This window comes from Lampris incognitus, chromosome 10, assembly GCF_029633865.1.
Source record: "Lampris incognitus isolate fLamInc1 chromosome 10, fLamInc1.hap2, whole genome shotgun sequence".
Classification (NCBI taxonomy): Eukaryota; Metazoa; Chordata; class Actinopteri; order Lampriformes; family Lampridae; genus Lampris; species Lampris incognitus.
Genome location: NC_079220.1, coordinates 43,946,438 through 43,961,437, shown reverse-complemented (window position 1 = coordinate 43,961,437; position 15,000 = coordinate 43,946,438). Strand labels below are relative to the sequence as shown.

Below are 15,000 nucleotides of genomic sequence, written 5' to 3'. Positions count from 1 at the left end.
GCAGTGGATGTAAAGACATAATGTGGAGGCGGGGTGAGGGAGGGGACTAAAAGATAACAGCAGTACTATTTACTGATAGAAACAAGAGGAGCTGGGACAATACAGTCCATCCCATATCCAAAGCCAACCAGAGGAGTGTGTGTGTGTGTGTGTGTGTGTGTGTGTGTGTGTGTGTGTGTGTGTTTGTCCAGCTGTGACTGTGTGTTGCGCAGTCCAGAGCTGAGTGGTTGTGTCACTCAGACAGCAGTTGAGGTTCCCAGGCTCTCTGAGCGGGCTGACACACATAACTCTGCCTCTTCTGTTTGTTCAACTTTTATTTCATTCAACCCTCTAACTGACCTGTTAGTCCTGCATGAAGATCATTCATCACAGAGTCAGCATCATGCCATCACCTAGTATGTTGCACATCAAGGTATATGGGTGCATACAATTCAGTTGCTGAAAGATATTTTTGGCCTAGCTTGTTGTCAACTTTGGGAACATCCATCCATTTTAATTTCTTGAGCAAGTTTCAAAAGTCAAGGGCAGGGCACAAAGTGAGCAGCAATTTCCAGGTCCCTACTTTGACTGGAAATGTCACACACACACACACACACACATAGCCAAACACATGCATGGACACACATGCACACATAGATACACAATGGCAAACACATGAAAGCATGCAAACACACTGAGCCACATAATGCTGCTGTCACATGAAATCTTTGTGGTTCCATTTCTGGTGATTTCTATATTGCTACACACTTGACACTAGAGGTTTACAAAGTCCTTTGTGAGCCGATGATTCATATCCCACAGGACATGAAAGCCATCCTAAAACCCACTATATAATTTCAAGAATACATTAGTGCCATATGTGAGGTTTCTGTTCAGTTTTGATGGGTTGATCATTTTCAGACACTTTTTTTTATCCGTGAGTGGTGATGCAGTTTGTGTCTGTGTTGGTGTGTGTTTGGAGGCACAGGCTCACCTTCACTCGGCCAAATTCACAGGCCAGGTCCAACGGAGTCTTCTTAGCTTTGTTCACCAGGCAGGGGTTGGACTGGTGCTGAAGCAGCATCTCTGACTGGGGAGGGCAGATTACAGGAGACTTATTTACTACATGCAAAGGTTAACACAATAATGCAGATGAGAAACACGCATGTATGCATACACACATGTGCACATGTGTGCACAAAAGCATGTTCACAATCATGTTCAAATACACACAAACAGAACAAACTAGTGAGTTCATAATCTGGTCCTCGGGTACCACCAGTCCTGCAGGTTCTCCATTTCTGCCCGGCACTTACAGAACATAACCCACCTGTTGTTCCAGTTTCTTCAGCCTGTAATCAGGGAGGTTTTATGGGGCCATATGTATTGAGTTCCTGAAATGAGTCCATATGAACGAACACTATCTGGTATTCACAATTTCGAAAGCAGAAATTTTCTGTTCGCTCTGAGTTCAGAGGTTGCGATGTGATTCTTACCTATTCCCCCCCCTTTCTCCCCAATTGCATCCGGCCAATCACCCCACTCTTCCAAGCCATCCTGGGCTGCAGACTACCACATGTCTCCTCTGATACATGTGGAGTTGCCAGCTGCTTCTTTTCACCTGACAGTGAGGAGTTTCACCAGGGGGGCATAGCGTGTGGGAGGATCACGCTATTCCCCCCAGTTCCCCCTCCCCCACGAACAGATGCCCCGACTGAAAAGAGGAGGCGCTAGTGCAGCGACCAGGACACATACCCACATACGGCTTTCCACCCACAGACACGTCCAATTGTGTCTGTAGGGACGTCCAACCACGCTGGAGGTAACACAGGGATTCAAACCGGCAATCTCCATGTTGGTAGACATCGGAATAGACTGCCACGTCACTCAACCCAGGTATTCTTGCCTTTATTTAAATAAAAGGCAGTGCCCATGTACATCTGAATTGATTAAACGATCTTCTTTAGTAATTTAATATATAGCTGAGGAAAATGTTGATATACCCAACAGTCTTGTCTTTCCCCTGTCATTGCACCTTTGCATTACTTATAAGAGGTTGACCAACTAAGTGTTAGGTAGCTAAACACACACACACACACACACACACACACACACACACACACACACACACACACACACACACACACACACACACACACACTTACAGACAACCACACAATACTATTTCAAACACAGAGCAGGTAAAGCTTCACACACGGCCCCGTACTGCACAGCACATCACGGCGTGGACACACGCATATGGCTCATGTTGCAGGACATGTAAGCCAGTGAGACAACGTAAGCACCATCACTCAGCACCTGGTGCCATATCCAAAGAACCTGTATTTAGTCCAAAAACGCTCCAGTCACTCTGACATGAAGACTGCTTCAGATGTGATGGTCTACGGTTAACTACGAGCAGATGAGGATCTATTATCGTGTGTGACACAACCTCAATAGCAACAATAAAAACGTATGTTGGACAACCAAATGAAATCCTCTAATAATGGTCCCCACGCTGGGAGGCAGGGAGGTTGGTGGTCCCCATAATAAACACATGGGGCTGTTTTGCGCAGCTAGCTCTTAAATGTCATCCCGCACTTTAAAAAAATGACATAAACAGTCTTCATTAACAGAAATAAAATCAAGTTTTGCAGCAGGTTTATAAAGTGATTGTACAAATGCTGTTCATTTCATCAGCCAACAGAAACTCTGTTGTTGTCAATCCTCACATCTGCCCTGCTGGGGGAAGATGAGGGTGGGTGGATTGGGAGCAGAGAGGGTCTCTAAACACCCCCTCCACTTCTTACACAACACACACACACACACACACACACACACATACATACAACCCTCCCTTTCTCTGCCTAAAATCTGATCGTCCTAGATCTACCTCCCATCCCCAAATCCCCATCATCGTCATCATCACCTCAATCCCTCCAAATCCAATGCAATTCCTCTCGCTACATTCCTTCCTCCCTATAGATTTCTCTCTCACTCTTTTTCTTTCTTTTTTCTCCTCTGTGAAGACCCCTCTCTCCTCTCATTCCTCTGTAATCCAGTCAGAGGAGTTCTTTGTATGACTTTACCCACCACTAGTAACCCCTCCACCCCTCACCCACCCAACACCCGGGTGACCCCGGCCCATCTGTGTTTTGGGGTCCAGGGTCTAAACGTAAAATAAGGGCAGCGCGCTGACCTGTGAATTACTAGTCAAAATCTGTGTGTTCAGTCTGGATCATTCGTCTGCTTTTGATCAGTCCTAACTCACCCCTGTGTGAGTTACCATGTGTGCCAGTGACATTCAGGTGAACCCATGCAACACTTGTGGGTTCTTCACCATGTTTACTTTACATGTGCCGCTGTGAAAGAGTGATGTAGGGTGATACGCATTTGAATGATGAATAAACAAAATATACGCCATCATTTTATGATGAACTAGCAAGCCCACCAACCTAACATTGTATTGTCCATACAATGACAGCAGCATAGTATCTTGTATGTCAATCAGACTGTGAATGTGAATAAACAAGTGTGTTGGCATGCGTTTCCCAGGCGTGTGTTTCTGCGGTACTCACGACATCGTAGTGTCCGTACTGGGCGGCCAGGTGCAAAGGGATGTGTCCATCCTGTGACATGCTGTTTACCGAGGCCCCCGAACGCAGCAGCATCAGCACAGAGTCGGCCTTGCCCTGCCACGCAGCGTAGTGCAGCGGACGCATTCCTGCAGGGGCAGTAGAGAGAACAACGAGGCTCAATGGGAGAAACACAGGGGGGGTAAAATAAGCCCAGCGGTTGGTCCACAGGGGAAGGAGAGTTATGCGAACAAAGCAGGCAAGTAAACTGTGAGTTCCAGTCCATGATCATAACAAGCCAAACAATTATCAATCAAATCATATTAACTTATGTAATGTTCCGTTTTTAACAAGAAAGACATCTGCAGAAACACAGATCACATGACCTACTGAAATCAAAAAGCCATTCTCCAATGAACAGGGCCGCTGCTGAAGTCCTTATTTTAAGAAAACAACATAAAAAATCCCAACAACTTTATCCTATATTAGAATAATACTTCTTTCTATACTTCCATGAAGCTTGATAAATATGTACATCATTTTAATTTTTTTCATGAGTTTACCCACCAACTTCTTTATTTTTTTTGTTGGATTTTTTCCCCCTTTTTCTGCCTTATTGTACCTGGCCAATAACCCCCGCTCTGCTGATCCGGGGAGGGCTGTAGACTACCACATGTCTCCTCAGATACATGTGGAGACGCCAGCCGCTTCATGTCACCTGACAGTGAAGAGTTTTGCCAGGGGGACATAGCGCATGGGAGTCCCCCCCCCCCCCGGAACAGGTGCCCCAACCGACCAAAGGAGGCGCTAGTTCAGCCACCAGGACACGTACCCACATCCGGCTTCTCACCCGCAGCCACGGACAATTGTGTCTGTAGGGACACCCGACCAAGCCGGCGGTAACATGGGGATTTGAACTGGTGATCCCCGTGTTGGTAGGCAATGGAATAGACCGCTACACTACCCAGACACCATGTTTACCCGCCAACTGTGTTGTGTCTACAGCAGGGCCACAGACACACACCTTCTGGACACAACCAAAGAGGCAAACAGACGCATGCAGACTGTCATAGATATGGCAGCTACATTAAACATACAGAACGTGTAAGATTTTAACCTGTTGTTGTGTAATGAATAAGATACTCTCACTACATGGTGCGTTATCATCCAGGCATCAGAAGAATGAACACCGGACACATATGGGCAGTTGAGCATTACTTCATGTAATTACTGGAAAATCAAAAGCTTCTTTTAGAGATTTAAGATAGAGATGCTCAGTCCAGTTGAAAACCAGAGGTAAAACTGGGGGTCTCAGAGGACTGGATCAACAACCACTGACAGAAGGATTACCCGGTTGACTTTATCAGTGTCTCATGGTTAGCCTGGTGTGATGACTTCATATTGGCTATGCTGTTCTCAGATGGTCCTCTTGGGGTCTGTATGAGCTTGTTTATGTGTGTTTTTGCTTGTGCACCGCGAGTCATTTCCATATATTTTGTCGGACACCATCCTTTGGTTTACCCTGAACACCTCGCCTTTGATTTACAACAGTGAAGATTGGATTAGTGGGAACACGTTGCTACCTTTTCTCACATGACTTCAGTAAAACATTTAATTTCCAATCATGTGTAGCATACTAAATTATTATTTTGACTTTGGTAGTTATACTGAAGTTATATAGTCCATCTGGTTTACAAAATGGCCTCAAAAGACACCATTTTAACGCTAAGTACAATGGTGGTCCTGAATCCAAAATCTGCACAATGAAGCTGGTGAATAAAAGATATCACTGACAATATGCATGACTGCAAAAAAAAAAAAAAACCCTACAAAAATAATATCCAGGGTGTGGGTCTCACCATTGCTGTCCTTGATGTCCACAGTGGCCTGGGCCTCCAGCAGTGCCGACAGCAGCTCCGTGGTCCCCGTGAGGGCAGCATGGTGCAGGGCTGAAAACCTGGATCACGGACAAGGAGAGAGTGGCCTCAAATAGAGATCAAGTAACTGAGGGAATTATGAAACATAGCTGACTAAAGCCAAACAAACAAGGCATAAAAGACAAGTATAAAGGGGAAAACAGCTGGTTTGAAACACGTTTAACAGTAACAGGGCTTTGTTGTGTATTTAAAATCCCTTTTCTGCGGCAAAATGCAATACACCGCCCACCCAGATAGACCCCAATATCCTTTCCATTGCCTTAAAACACACCACATCACTGCAGCAATCACAAAGTCTGTCTGCTTCCCTTGTGAAGATTTAATTAAGAGCTCCCCCGTATGGCACTGTACATACAAATACGACTTCAGTATAGCACAGCAGCCACAAACTAAGCAGCGCCAGCTGGACTGGGCCGGGGTGCTTGGGGCTGCCTGGGTCTGGAGTGGAGAACTCGGACGGAGAGAGAGAGAGGGAGAGGGAGAGGGAGAGAGAGAGAGAGAGAGAGAGAGAGAGAGAGAGAGAGAGAGAGAGAGAGAGAGAGAGAGAGAGAGAGAGAGAGAGAGAGAGAGAGAGAGAGAGAGAGAGAGAGAGAGAGAGACAGACAGACAGACAGACAGACAGACAGACAGACAGACAGACAGATAGACAGACAGAGAGAGACAGAGCGACAGACAGACAGACAGACAGACAGACAGACAGACAGGCAGATAGACAGAGAGAGAGACAGAGAGACAGAGTGACAGACAGACAGACAGACAGACAGACAGACAGACAGACAGACAGACAGACAGACAGAGAGAGAGAGAGAGAGAGAGACAGAGACAGAGAGAGAGAGAGAGAGAGAGAGAGAGAGAGAGAGAGAGAGAGGGAGAGAGAGAGAGACAGAGCGACAGAGAGACAGACAGACAGACAGACAGAGAGAGAGAGAGAGACAGAGAGAGACCCCCTCAGACACAACAGGCAAAGTCTTGCAAAGCAAATGATGAGATTCTTCCACACAGAGAGACAGAGACACACCTCTCCTCCTCCTCCTCCTCCTCCCCTTTCTGTCTTCTCTAGTCTCAGGTCTTTATCTGTTGTGGGGAATGGGGGGACTGTAGGGGTTGTGGGCTGCGGAAGGATGGTGAATATGAATTGGAGGATTGGAGAAGGCGCTGTCTAGAGGGCAGGGAGGGTTAACTTGCTGCATGGTTTATGGGTGCTGTGGCATGTCTGTCGGTCGGGGCATGTCGATACGAAGCAATGTCCCACCAAGGGGCCTCAGATACTTGGTGAGTAACAGGAAGACGTTCTGCCTCCTCCCTCGTACTGATTCATGGCAGCAGCAAGTCCAGACACCACAAATATAAATCACTTCTTCACTCTTAAACGCGCACACACACACACACATGCACACACACAGGGGTAGACCTCCTTAGACACAAGTCATAACAGCTATAGTATCCCACAGGATCATCGTCCCCTATATGTTACCGAAGAAAAACCTGCAGACAGGCAGCAGAACAGACGGACATGATCTTTAAGTACAGCATGTGGAAGTACATGGACACTGTAAGGAAAGGAGTCAGAAAAGAAAGAAAGAAAGAAAGAAAGGTGGTTTTGATGTAAATGGTGTGTTTCTGTCTTTTGCCCGCTGTGTAAAGGCAGTTGTGTAATCCATGGGAAGGGCATTCATGTGGGCAGAGTAACAGACAACGCCGAGGGCACGTCTAAGACTAATGGATGAGATTACTAAAACTCTGTGTGTGTGTGTGTGTGTGTGTGGTGTGTGTGTGTCTCTCTCTCTCTCTGCATGCTGGTGTGTATGTTTGTGGGTATGGCTTTCGTGCTCATAAAAGAGGGAGAAGGTACTTATGAAAAAAAATCGAGTCACAAAAGGAGATAGAGAGACAAACAGAGAGAAAGAGAGATAAAAGAAATAATCCTCCTGTCCATCCTTCACATCTACTTCATGTGTTCAGTGCATTCTGACAGCTACACTCTCCCCTCCCCACTTTTTGTTTTAACGGGCACATCTCTGACATGGCAGAACTGTGTGTAAAAAGCAAGGCCCCGGATCCCAGGTGTCTAATGGAAACCCACAGAGGAGGGGACCAGGGTGTCTAGCCACAGTTGTGTAAGGATACGAGCGAGATAATGAGTTTGGACAGGACGAGGATACTGGTCTCCCCGGAGGCCACTAATAAAAGCCTCAAATGAAACCATTTCATTAATGCCAGAGTATCAAAATAACAGAGTGACTGTACACTAGGCTGTGGGGGGGCGGGTGGGGGGTTCATAGCAAAGTTGAAAAGCCGAAGTAGGAAGTGGAGATGAAAGAAAACACGAAACATTTCCTCGAAACAAAAGCAGCTGGAGCTATGAGGAAAGACGCCGCAAAACATCAGTGGACTTCCTGTTCCTCTTCACACACACACACACACACACACACACACACACACACACACACACACACACACACACACACACACACAAGCACACATGCACGTGTGGCACTCGCGCCACGCTTTCTTCTTTTCCTTTCCCTCCCCCACTCCTCTCCTCTCCTCTCTCAGAACAAGGGCCTGTCTGACCTCACCTCTCATCGCCACACCAGGAGGAGAGCGACGGATGAGCGAGATATTGGTCAGGAGGAAAAGACGTACGTATGGCTGCAAAGTTTGTCTCTACTTGCTACGAACTCAGAATCAACTGATCGATCGTGCTTCCATCAGTTAAACCGCAGACATGTGGCAGATATCTATCCAATGATCTGTGTAGTGTGATTCTATTTATTCTTATGTTCACCATCAAACTTGCAACAGCTTATCTATAAGTAGAATTACTATCCTGCTTATTGCACCTTTTATTGTATTTCTGATGAAATTGTACGGTCATGCTAATGAGAGAAAGAGAGAGACAGAGAGAGACAGAGACAGAGAGAGACAGAGAGAGGGGGGGGGGTATTTATGGAGAGTGAGAGCTGTAACCTTCTCCACAGAGAGCCTGACCTGCCTCATTGAGGCCCCCTATGCTGGACTGGAGTGGTGTCTTCCCTGCAGACAGGAATGCAGTGGGACAGCATATCAAACACAATCACATATACTTACACACACACACACATACACACACACACACACACACACACACACACTTACTAAGGCTGGTTGTTCAGTGGTATTGTATGGGGATGATATTGTGATGTGGTGGTACACAATTTTGTCGTCTACATTAATGATAATGAGAATTTGTTAAATACAAGTTTTCAGGAGCGCGCCGCTGGCTCACCTGGTAGAGCGTGTACCACATAAGGCTGAGTCCTTACTGCAGTGGCCTGGGTTTGAATCCGGCCTGGTCCCTTTGCTGCATGTCATCCCCTCTCTCTCCCCTGCCTTTCCTGTCTCTCTCTCGACTATCACTACCAAATAAAGGAGGAAAATGCCACCAAAAAAAAAAAATCCTTAAAAACAAAAAAAATTCACAAAATGAGGTCTGAAATATGGGAGGGGGAATTTTTACATCACCAAACAGTTTAAGGTGATGAATATTGGATTGTTAAACATGGTATTTTTGCATATGTAAGCAGATATGGTGATACTATAAATCAATTATGGATGCAGTGATACCGACATTACTGGCCAAGTAAGCCATCTGGAACATGTCATGAATAAAAGTAAAATGGTTTGATTTACTGCCTTTTTTTGGCACATGGAAGCCTGTATTTCATTAATGGTGGAGTAAAAACTGATTCTATCTTAGTTATTTTGCCCACTGACCCCAAAATAATGGTCTAAGTCTGCACCGTTCAGCAAAAGTAATGGGACTCGGTATTGGCAGATACTTAGAAGATTCATACTCGGAATTGGTATCAGTCATGAAAAACTGATATCAGCGCATCTCTAATATTGATATCACATAAAACACCCAATGATTATATTGATAACAATATTTTTCATATCCCCCAGCACTAACATGTATACACAAACATAAGCACATCAACAGTGCATGTACATCCACTGAAACGTTACCTGAAGTTCAATACACAGTGTATTAAGCCTGTGTGAATTAGACTCGTCTCACAGCCATTCAACACAGCGTCTCCTGTGTGTGTGTGTGTGTGTGTGTGTGTGTGTGTGTGTGTGTGTGTGTGTCCATCCATCCATCCATCCATTATCCAAACTGCTTATCCTGTTCTCAGGGTTGTGGGGATGCTGGAGCCTATCCTAGCAGTCATGGGGCGGCAGGGATGTATACATACATACATACACATACACACATATACCTGTACTGCAATGTATTAAACTTTTATTTTTTCCTGTACCTGTATTGATATTCCGCTCCTCATTAGTTGAGCACTTATAACAACACCATTGACGGTTTCGGTGGGGGGCGCGCTCTATATATATATATATATATATATATATATATATATATATATATATATATATATATTTAATCCCTCGATTGTTTTTACAATCACTCCAGATTTCGTCTCTGTAAAGTCTGCGGTTTTTGCTTTCTTTTTTCAATCAGCAAAATCAGTCATTGCATGTTGGCTGATGCTGGATTAAAACATGGCAAAATTGAAGTTAAAACCCGCAAGGTCTACTCTACCGATGATGGGTTTGCAAAGTGACCTTTCCAAAATGTGTAGCCGGCACATTACACATAACTGATGACATATTACAGATACTAACTCTGTCTCTGTGTGCGTGTGCGTGTGCGTGTGTGTGTGTTTTATTGGTGAGTGAGACAAGCTGTCCAGATCAAGGCCCCCTGCTGATCGGTTCTTTTTAAGGGCCACAAGCAGCCTTGCAGGCAGGGGTGTGATTGCACAGGCTGGGCCAGGGGCCAGGGGCTTCACGTGGGGAGGTGGGGGGGTGGGCTTGAACTGAAAGAGGCCGTCAGGAGATGGAGGTGAGAGGGAATGGAGGTGGACAATCCCTCGTCTGTCCTGCCCTTCAATTCTTTCCCCTATTCCTGCTCCTGGCACCACACCTGACAAGTCCTCTAGTCCTTGAAAAGGCTCTGTGTTCAAAAGGGGCGCCTCCCCACTACCCAACTAAATAACAACCCCCTTCACCCCACCCTACTCTAATACCCAAATACCCATCCCTCTCCTTCTCTCCTCGCGACACGCTTTCTTCTTTTCCTTTCCCTCCCCCACTCCTCTCCTCTCCTCTCTCAGAACAAGGGCCTGTCTGACCTCACCTCTCATCGCCACACCAGGAGGAGAGCGACGGATGAGCGAGATATTGGTCAGGAGGAAAAGACGTACGTATGGCTGCAAAGTTTGTCTCTACTTGCTACGAACTCAGAATCAACTGATCGATCGTGCTTCCGTCAGTTAAACCGCAGACATGTGGCAGATATCTATCCAATGATCTGTGTAGTGTGATTCTATTTATTCTTATGTTCACCATCAAACTTGCAACAGCTTATCTATAAGTAGAATTACTATCCTGCTTATTGCACCTTTTATTGTATTTCTGATGAAATTGTACGGTCATGCTAATGAGAGAAAGAGACAGAGAGACAGAGAGAGACAGAGAGAGAGAGAGAGACAGAGAGAGACAGAGAGAGAGGCGGGGGGTATTTATGGAGAGTGAGAGCTGTAACCCTCTCCACAGAGAGCCTGACCTGCCTCATTGAGGCCCCCTATGCTGGACTGGAGTGGTGTCTTCCCTGCAGACAGGAATGCAGTGGGACAGCATATCAAACACAATCACATACACTTACACACACACACACACACACACACACACACACACACACACACACACACACACACACACACACACACACACACCAACTCGTGCGTAAACACATACACACAAATACAGATGCAAACTCACTACACACTCACAGCTTGCACTATATACACATACAAGTCACACACTTGAATGTGCACACACATGTACACAGAAAAGGCTGCACAATTGGATGTCCATATTTTATGATTCTACAATTTATATTCCCGCTATTCCGCAATATTGAAGTGTTTAAATCATATTTTTAATGCATCTGAAATTCCTTGTGTGATAAACCGAGCACTTTCATTGTACCTGACAAAATCAAAAGTGCACACAATGCACCCAAGCAATTAAACCAAAGAAGGCCACAGTAACAGGTGGGAAAGAAAGAGAGAAGCCGCATATGGAGCTTTAGCTGAAAAAGGCGTCAATGAGCAAACTGAAAAAGAATGGACCCGGTTGTAAATGTGCAATGCAATGAAATAATTCAGTACCCTGAAACCGAGGTTAATATCCTGACTGAATAATACACACTATCACAGTATTATGCAAAATAATATAGATCTTCATTTTTGCCATTATTGTGCAATCCTAATCAGACGCACGCACGCACGCACGCACGCACGCACGCACGCACGCACGCACGCACGCACGCACACACACACACACACACACACACACACACACACACACACACACACAGCAATCCATCCAGACTGCAGCAGGTCAGACAGAGAGAGAGAGACGGGTGCTGTGGATTGCATTACCGTCTTGTCAAATGACTTTCCTGCTGTTAGTGTCACATTCCCAGCGCTGACCTGACCACTTGCACCCCCCCCCCCCACACACACACGTTTCTCTTTCTCCAACTGAGATTTGGGAGTCCAGTGAATAACAGTGCTGCAACACGGCAGACAGTGGATGCTGCAAGCTCACTTCCCAGTCTCAGTTCAGCGCTAATCAGGTCTATGAATCCACATCCCCCCCATGGTGGTCTGGCCATTTCCATCTAGGGAGGGCTGGCCTTCAAGCAGGGTTAATCCCAGGCTGGTCTTTACTACTGACTCAAAAAGAAAAAGAAAGAAAGAAAGGCGGAAGTTACTGTATATGGGTGTTACTGCAACAGTGCCTAACGCGGTCGACTCAACTGAGAGTATTTACAAGAAGTTCTTTATGAGTGCAGCAGGTTGGGGCGCGCTGGCACATGCTAAACAAAACAGAGTCTGTAAGAATCACAACCAAATGTCACCCTGTCTCCATAGGGTGCTGAGCGGAGCTGACACGTATGACCGACACAGCACCTCTTATAAGAAAAAGGCTCTCACTGGGTAGGTTTGGGGGGGGGAGCTTTCAAAGTGGGTGAACTCTGAGAATAAGTGTGATAAGTGAGGACATGACTCTAGCACTTCCAGTCCTTGCACCGGACTCCAGTTTGACTGAAAATCAGAAGGTCTCCAAACTTTCCACCTTTCTCTTGTACTTACTTTGAGTTAAAATGGTACTTGACTACATGCTCAGCAAGACGATAGTGTTTTGTTTTGTTTTTTCAACGTCTCCTGCTGTGAGTGGCTGCCGAACTTCTGGATGACTACTGGGACTTCAAACAGAGGAGATCCAAGTGTTTCAGGCCTTTATGTAGGTTACAGCAGTCAAGGTGTTGTGTTAACTGAGACTCTTCTGTCATTTACTGAATGTTAAAAGCGTTGACAGATAATTCCAAGTGCCAGTCATCATTTTGACAGAATCAATGCAATCTTGATCTATATTCCTGTTAATAACTGGAGCAGAGCGAAAGCAAACACCGCAGGGTAAAATCCTTGCAAATGCATTCTATTGTTTTACATAATACTTATATAATACAAGTAACCATTGTTGCTAATGCATTATCAAATTGGAGCCTATGTGGTGAACAGTTATTTTACTGTCTGTGTAAAGCAGGCTGCAAGGACTTAAAAAGCGCATCCAATATTACCAATGCTAGCATGAATAAATTGCAATTTTTTAAAATCTTTCCATAACTTTTAACATTTTTGTTGAGCACAGCCTTTATAACGCTTTTCATTTGCAGCGGCCTCACCTAATACCATCCATGCAGTGTCTTTGCCCATGTCTGCGTCTAAGTTTGTGTCTTCATTTGATGACTGGGAGAGCTGGCGCTGGATCGGCTGGGAGAGCTTGGTCTGTCGCATCCTGTGGGCTCAGGGACCACGGCCCTGCCTTGAGCTGCACCCGAAGAGGAAACACCGAGAGCAGTCTGACAGGACGCGGAAGCAGAGCAGGCTAAGCTAACTGCTAGCCCATGCAGACCGGCAGTTCCGACACTCATCCTGGCTGGCGTTGGTTCCCTTGGACAGTGATTTTTTTTTTGTGTTTAGGTTGGCTATATGTGTTAGTTTGGATAGATGTGTTCTTGTCGTTCTTGTAGTTTTTGGATATGTGTGTTCTTGTAGTTCATGTTTTAGTGTTGTCGTGTGGAGTGCGGGGAGTGTGTCGAAGGTGTCTGGCTGGGAGAGCTGGCGTTGGATTGGCTGAGGGAGCCTGGTCTGCTGCATCCGGTGGGCCCAAGGACCACAGCCCTGCACGGAGCTGCGCTCAAAGAGGAAACACCGAGGGTGGTCTAACAGCATGCGGAAGTGGGGTAGGCTAAGCTAACTGCTAGCCCATGCAGACCGGAAGTCCCGACAGTCATCCCTGACAGTGATTTTTTTGTTAAGGTTGGATATAAGGCTGAAACGATTAATCAAGTAATTCAAATAATTTGATTACAAAAATTCATAGTGAAACTACTGTTCACCATGTTCAGAATGGACAATTATTACTGTTGCACAACATGCTCACGCTACGTCTACATGACGTCTAGCTGTTTTGATAATTGGCGCGATGGAGAGTACGGGAGGAGATGCTCAAGAGACGGACCCAAAGAAGAGACGAAAACTCTCCAAAGTGTTGGGGCCATTTCAACTTAAACAAAGCCGAAAACACTGCGCAATGTGTACATTGCAAAACCGAACTAGCGTACCATAAGAGCACACTGTCAATGCTGCAGCACCTTAACCAAAAGCACCCCATCTTTGCATCTCAGGGTGGAACTGACACAAGGTAATGTTTAACTTCGTCTTTTTAGTGCAAATTAATATGATTGCTAGTTGAGATGAACGCTAGTGAAGAACATAGTTTTGGCTGTATGTACTGGCTAGTTATGAACATAAATCAATATGGAAGCTAGTTATGTTGTGTTCCGTACGTTATTTAGCTTAATTTAGCTCAGGGAAAACTTGTTTTGAAAGCCATTCATGTAGCCCATAGCTTCTAACTTTCAAGGCTGACTTGGAGTGAGATTAAAAAAGACTGACAAAAACTCATCTAAACGGGACCATTTGTTTGGCATGACATGGAGTTTTTTTATATACTAGCATGTCTCACACTGAATGCACGAGAGTTGGCAGCTACAAACTAGAACATGCACCGCTCGCTCTCTCTCTCTCTCTCTCTCTCTCTCTCTCTCTCTCTCTCTCTCTCTCTCTCTCTCTCTCTCTCTCTCACACACACACACACACACACGCACACACCATATCTACCTCATTCAGGAGATAAGATCCTGTCAGAACGTTTTTGCCAACTACAATGCAACAAAGCCTTCCAAGAAGAGTTTTATTTTCTTATATGTATACCTTTTGTTTACATTTGCCTATACTGTTTTTTTATGTGTTTTTACATTTCAGAAAATGTTTACAAAAACAGATGACACTTAAATGCATCAGTTGCACGAAAGAACA

At 45.4% G+C, this 15,000-nt stretch overlaps 1 protein-coding gene across 3 annotated transcripts in view; it reads right to left on the bottom strand.

Moving 5' to 3' along the window:
* The window catches only part of LOC130119024 (caskin-2-like), a 119,286-nt gene that overhangs the window by 50,863 nt on the left and 53,423 nt on the right, over nucleotides 1–15,000 (bottom strand). For all 3 annotated transcript variants that reach the window (XM_056287383.1, XM_056287384.1, XM_056287385.1), the window contains exons 4-6: nucleotides 5,414–5,511; nucleotides 3,558–3,703; nucleotides 974–1,069 (exon numbers count right to left, since the gene is read on the bottom strand). In XM_056287383.1, coding sequence (XP_056143358.1) covers nucleotides 974–1,069; nucleotides 3,558–3,703; nucleotides 5,414–5,511 — 340 coding nt within the window. The remainder of the gene's footprint in view (nucleotides 1–973; nucleotides 1,070–3,557; nucleotides 3,704–5,413; nucleotides 5,512–15,000) is intronic.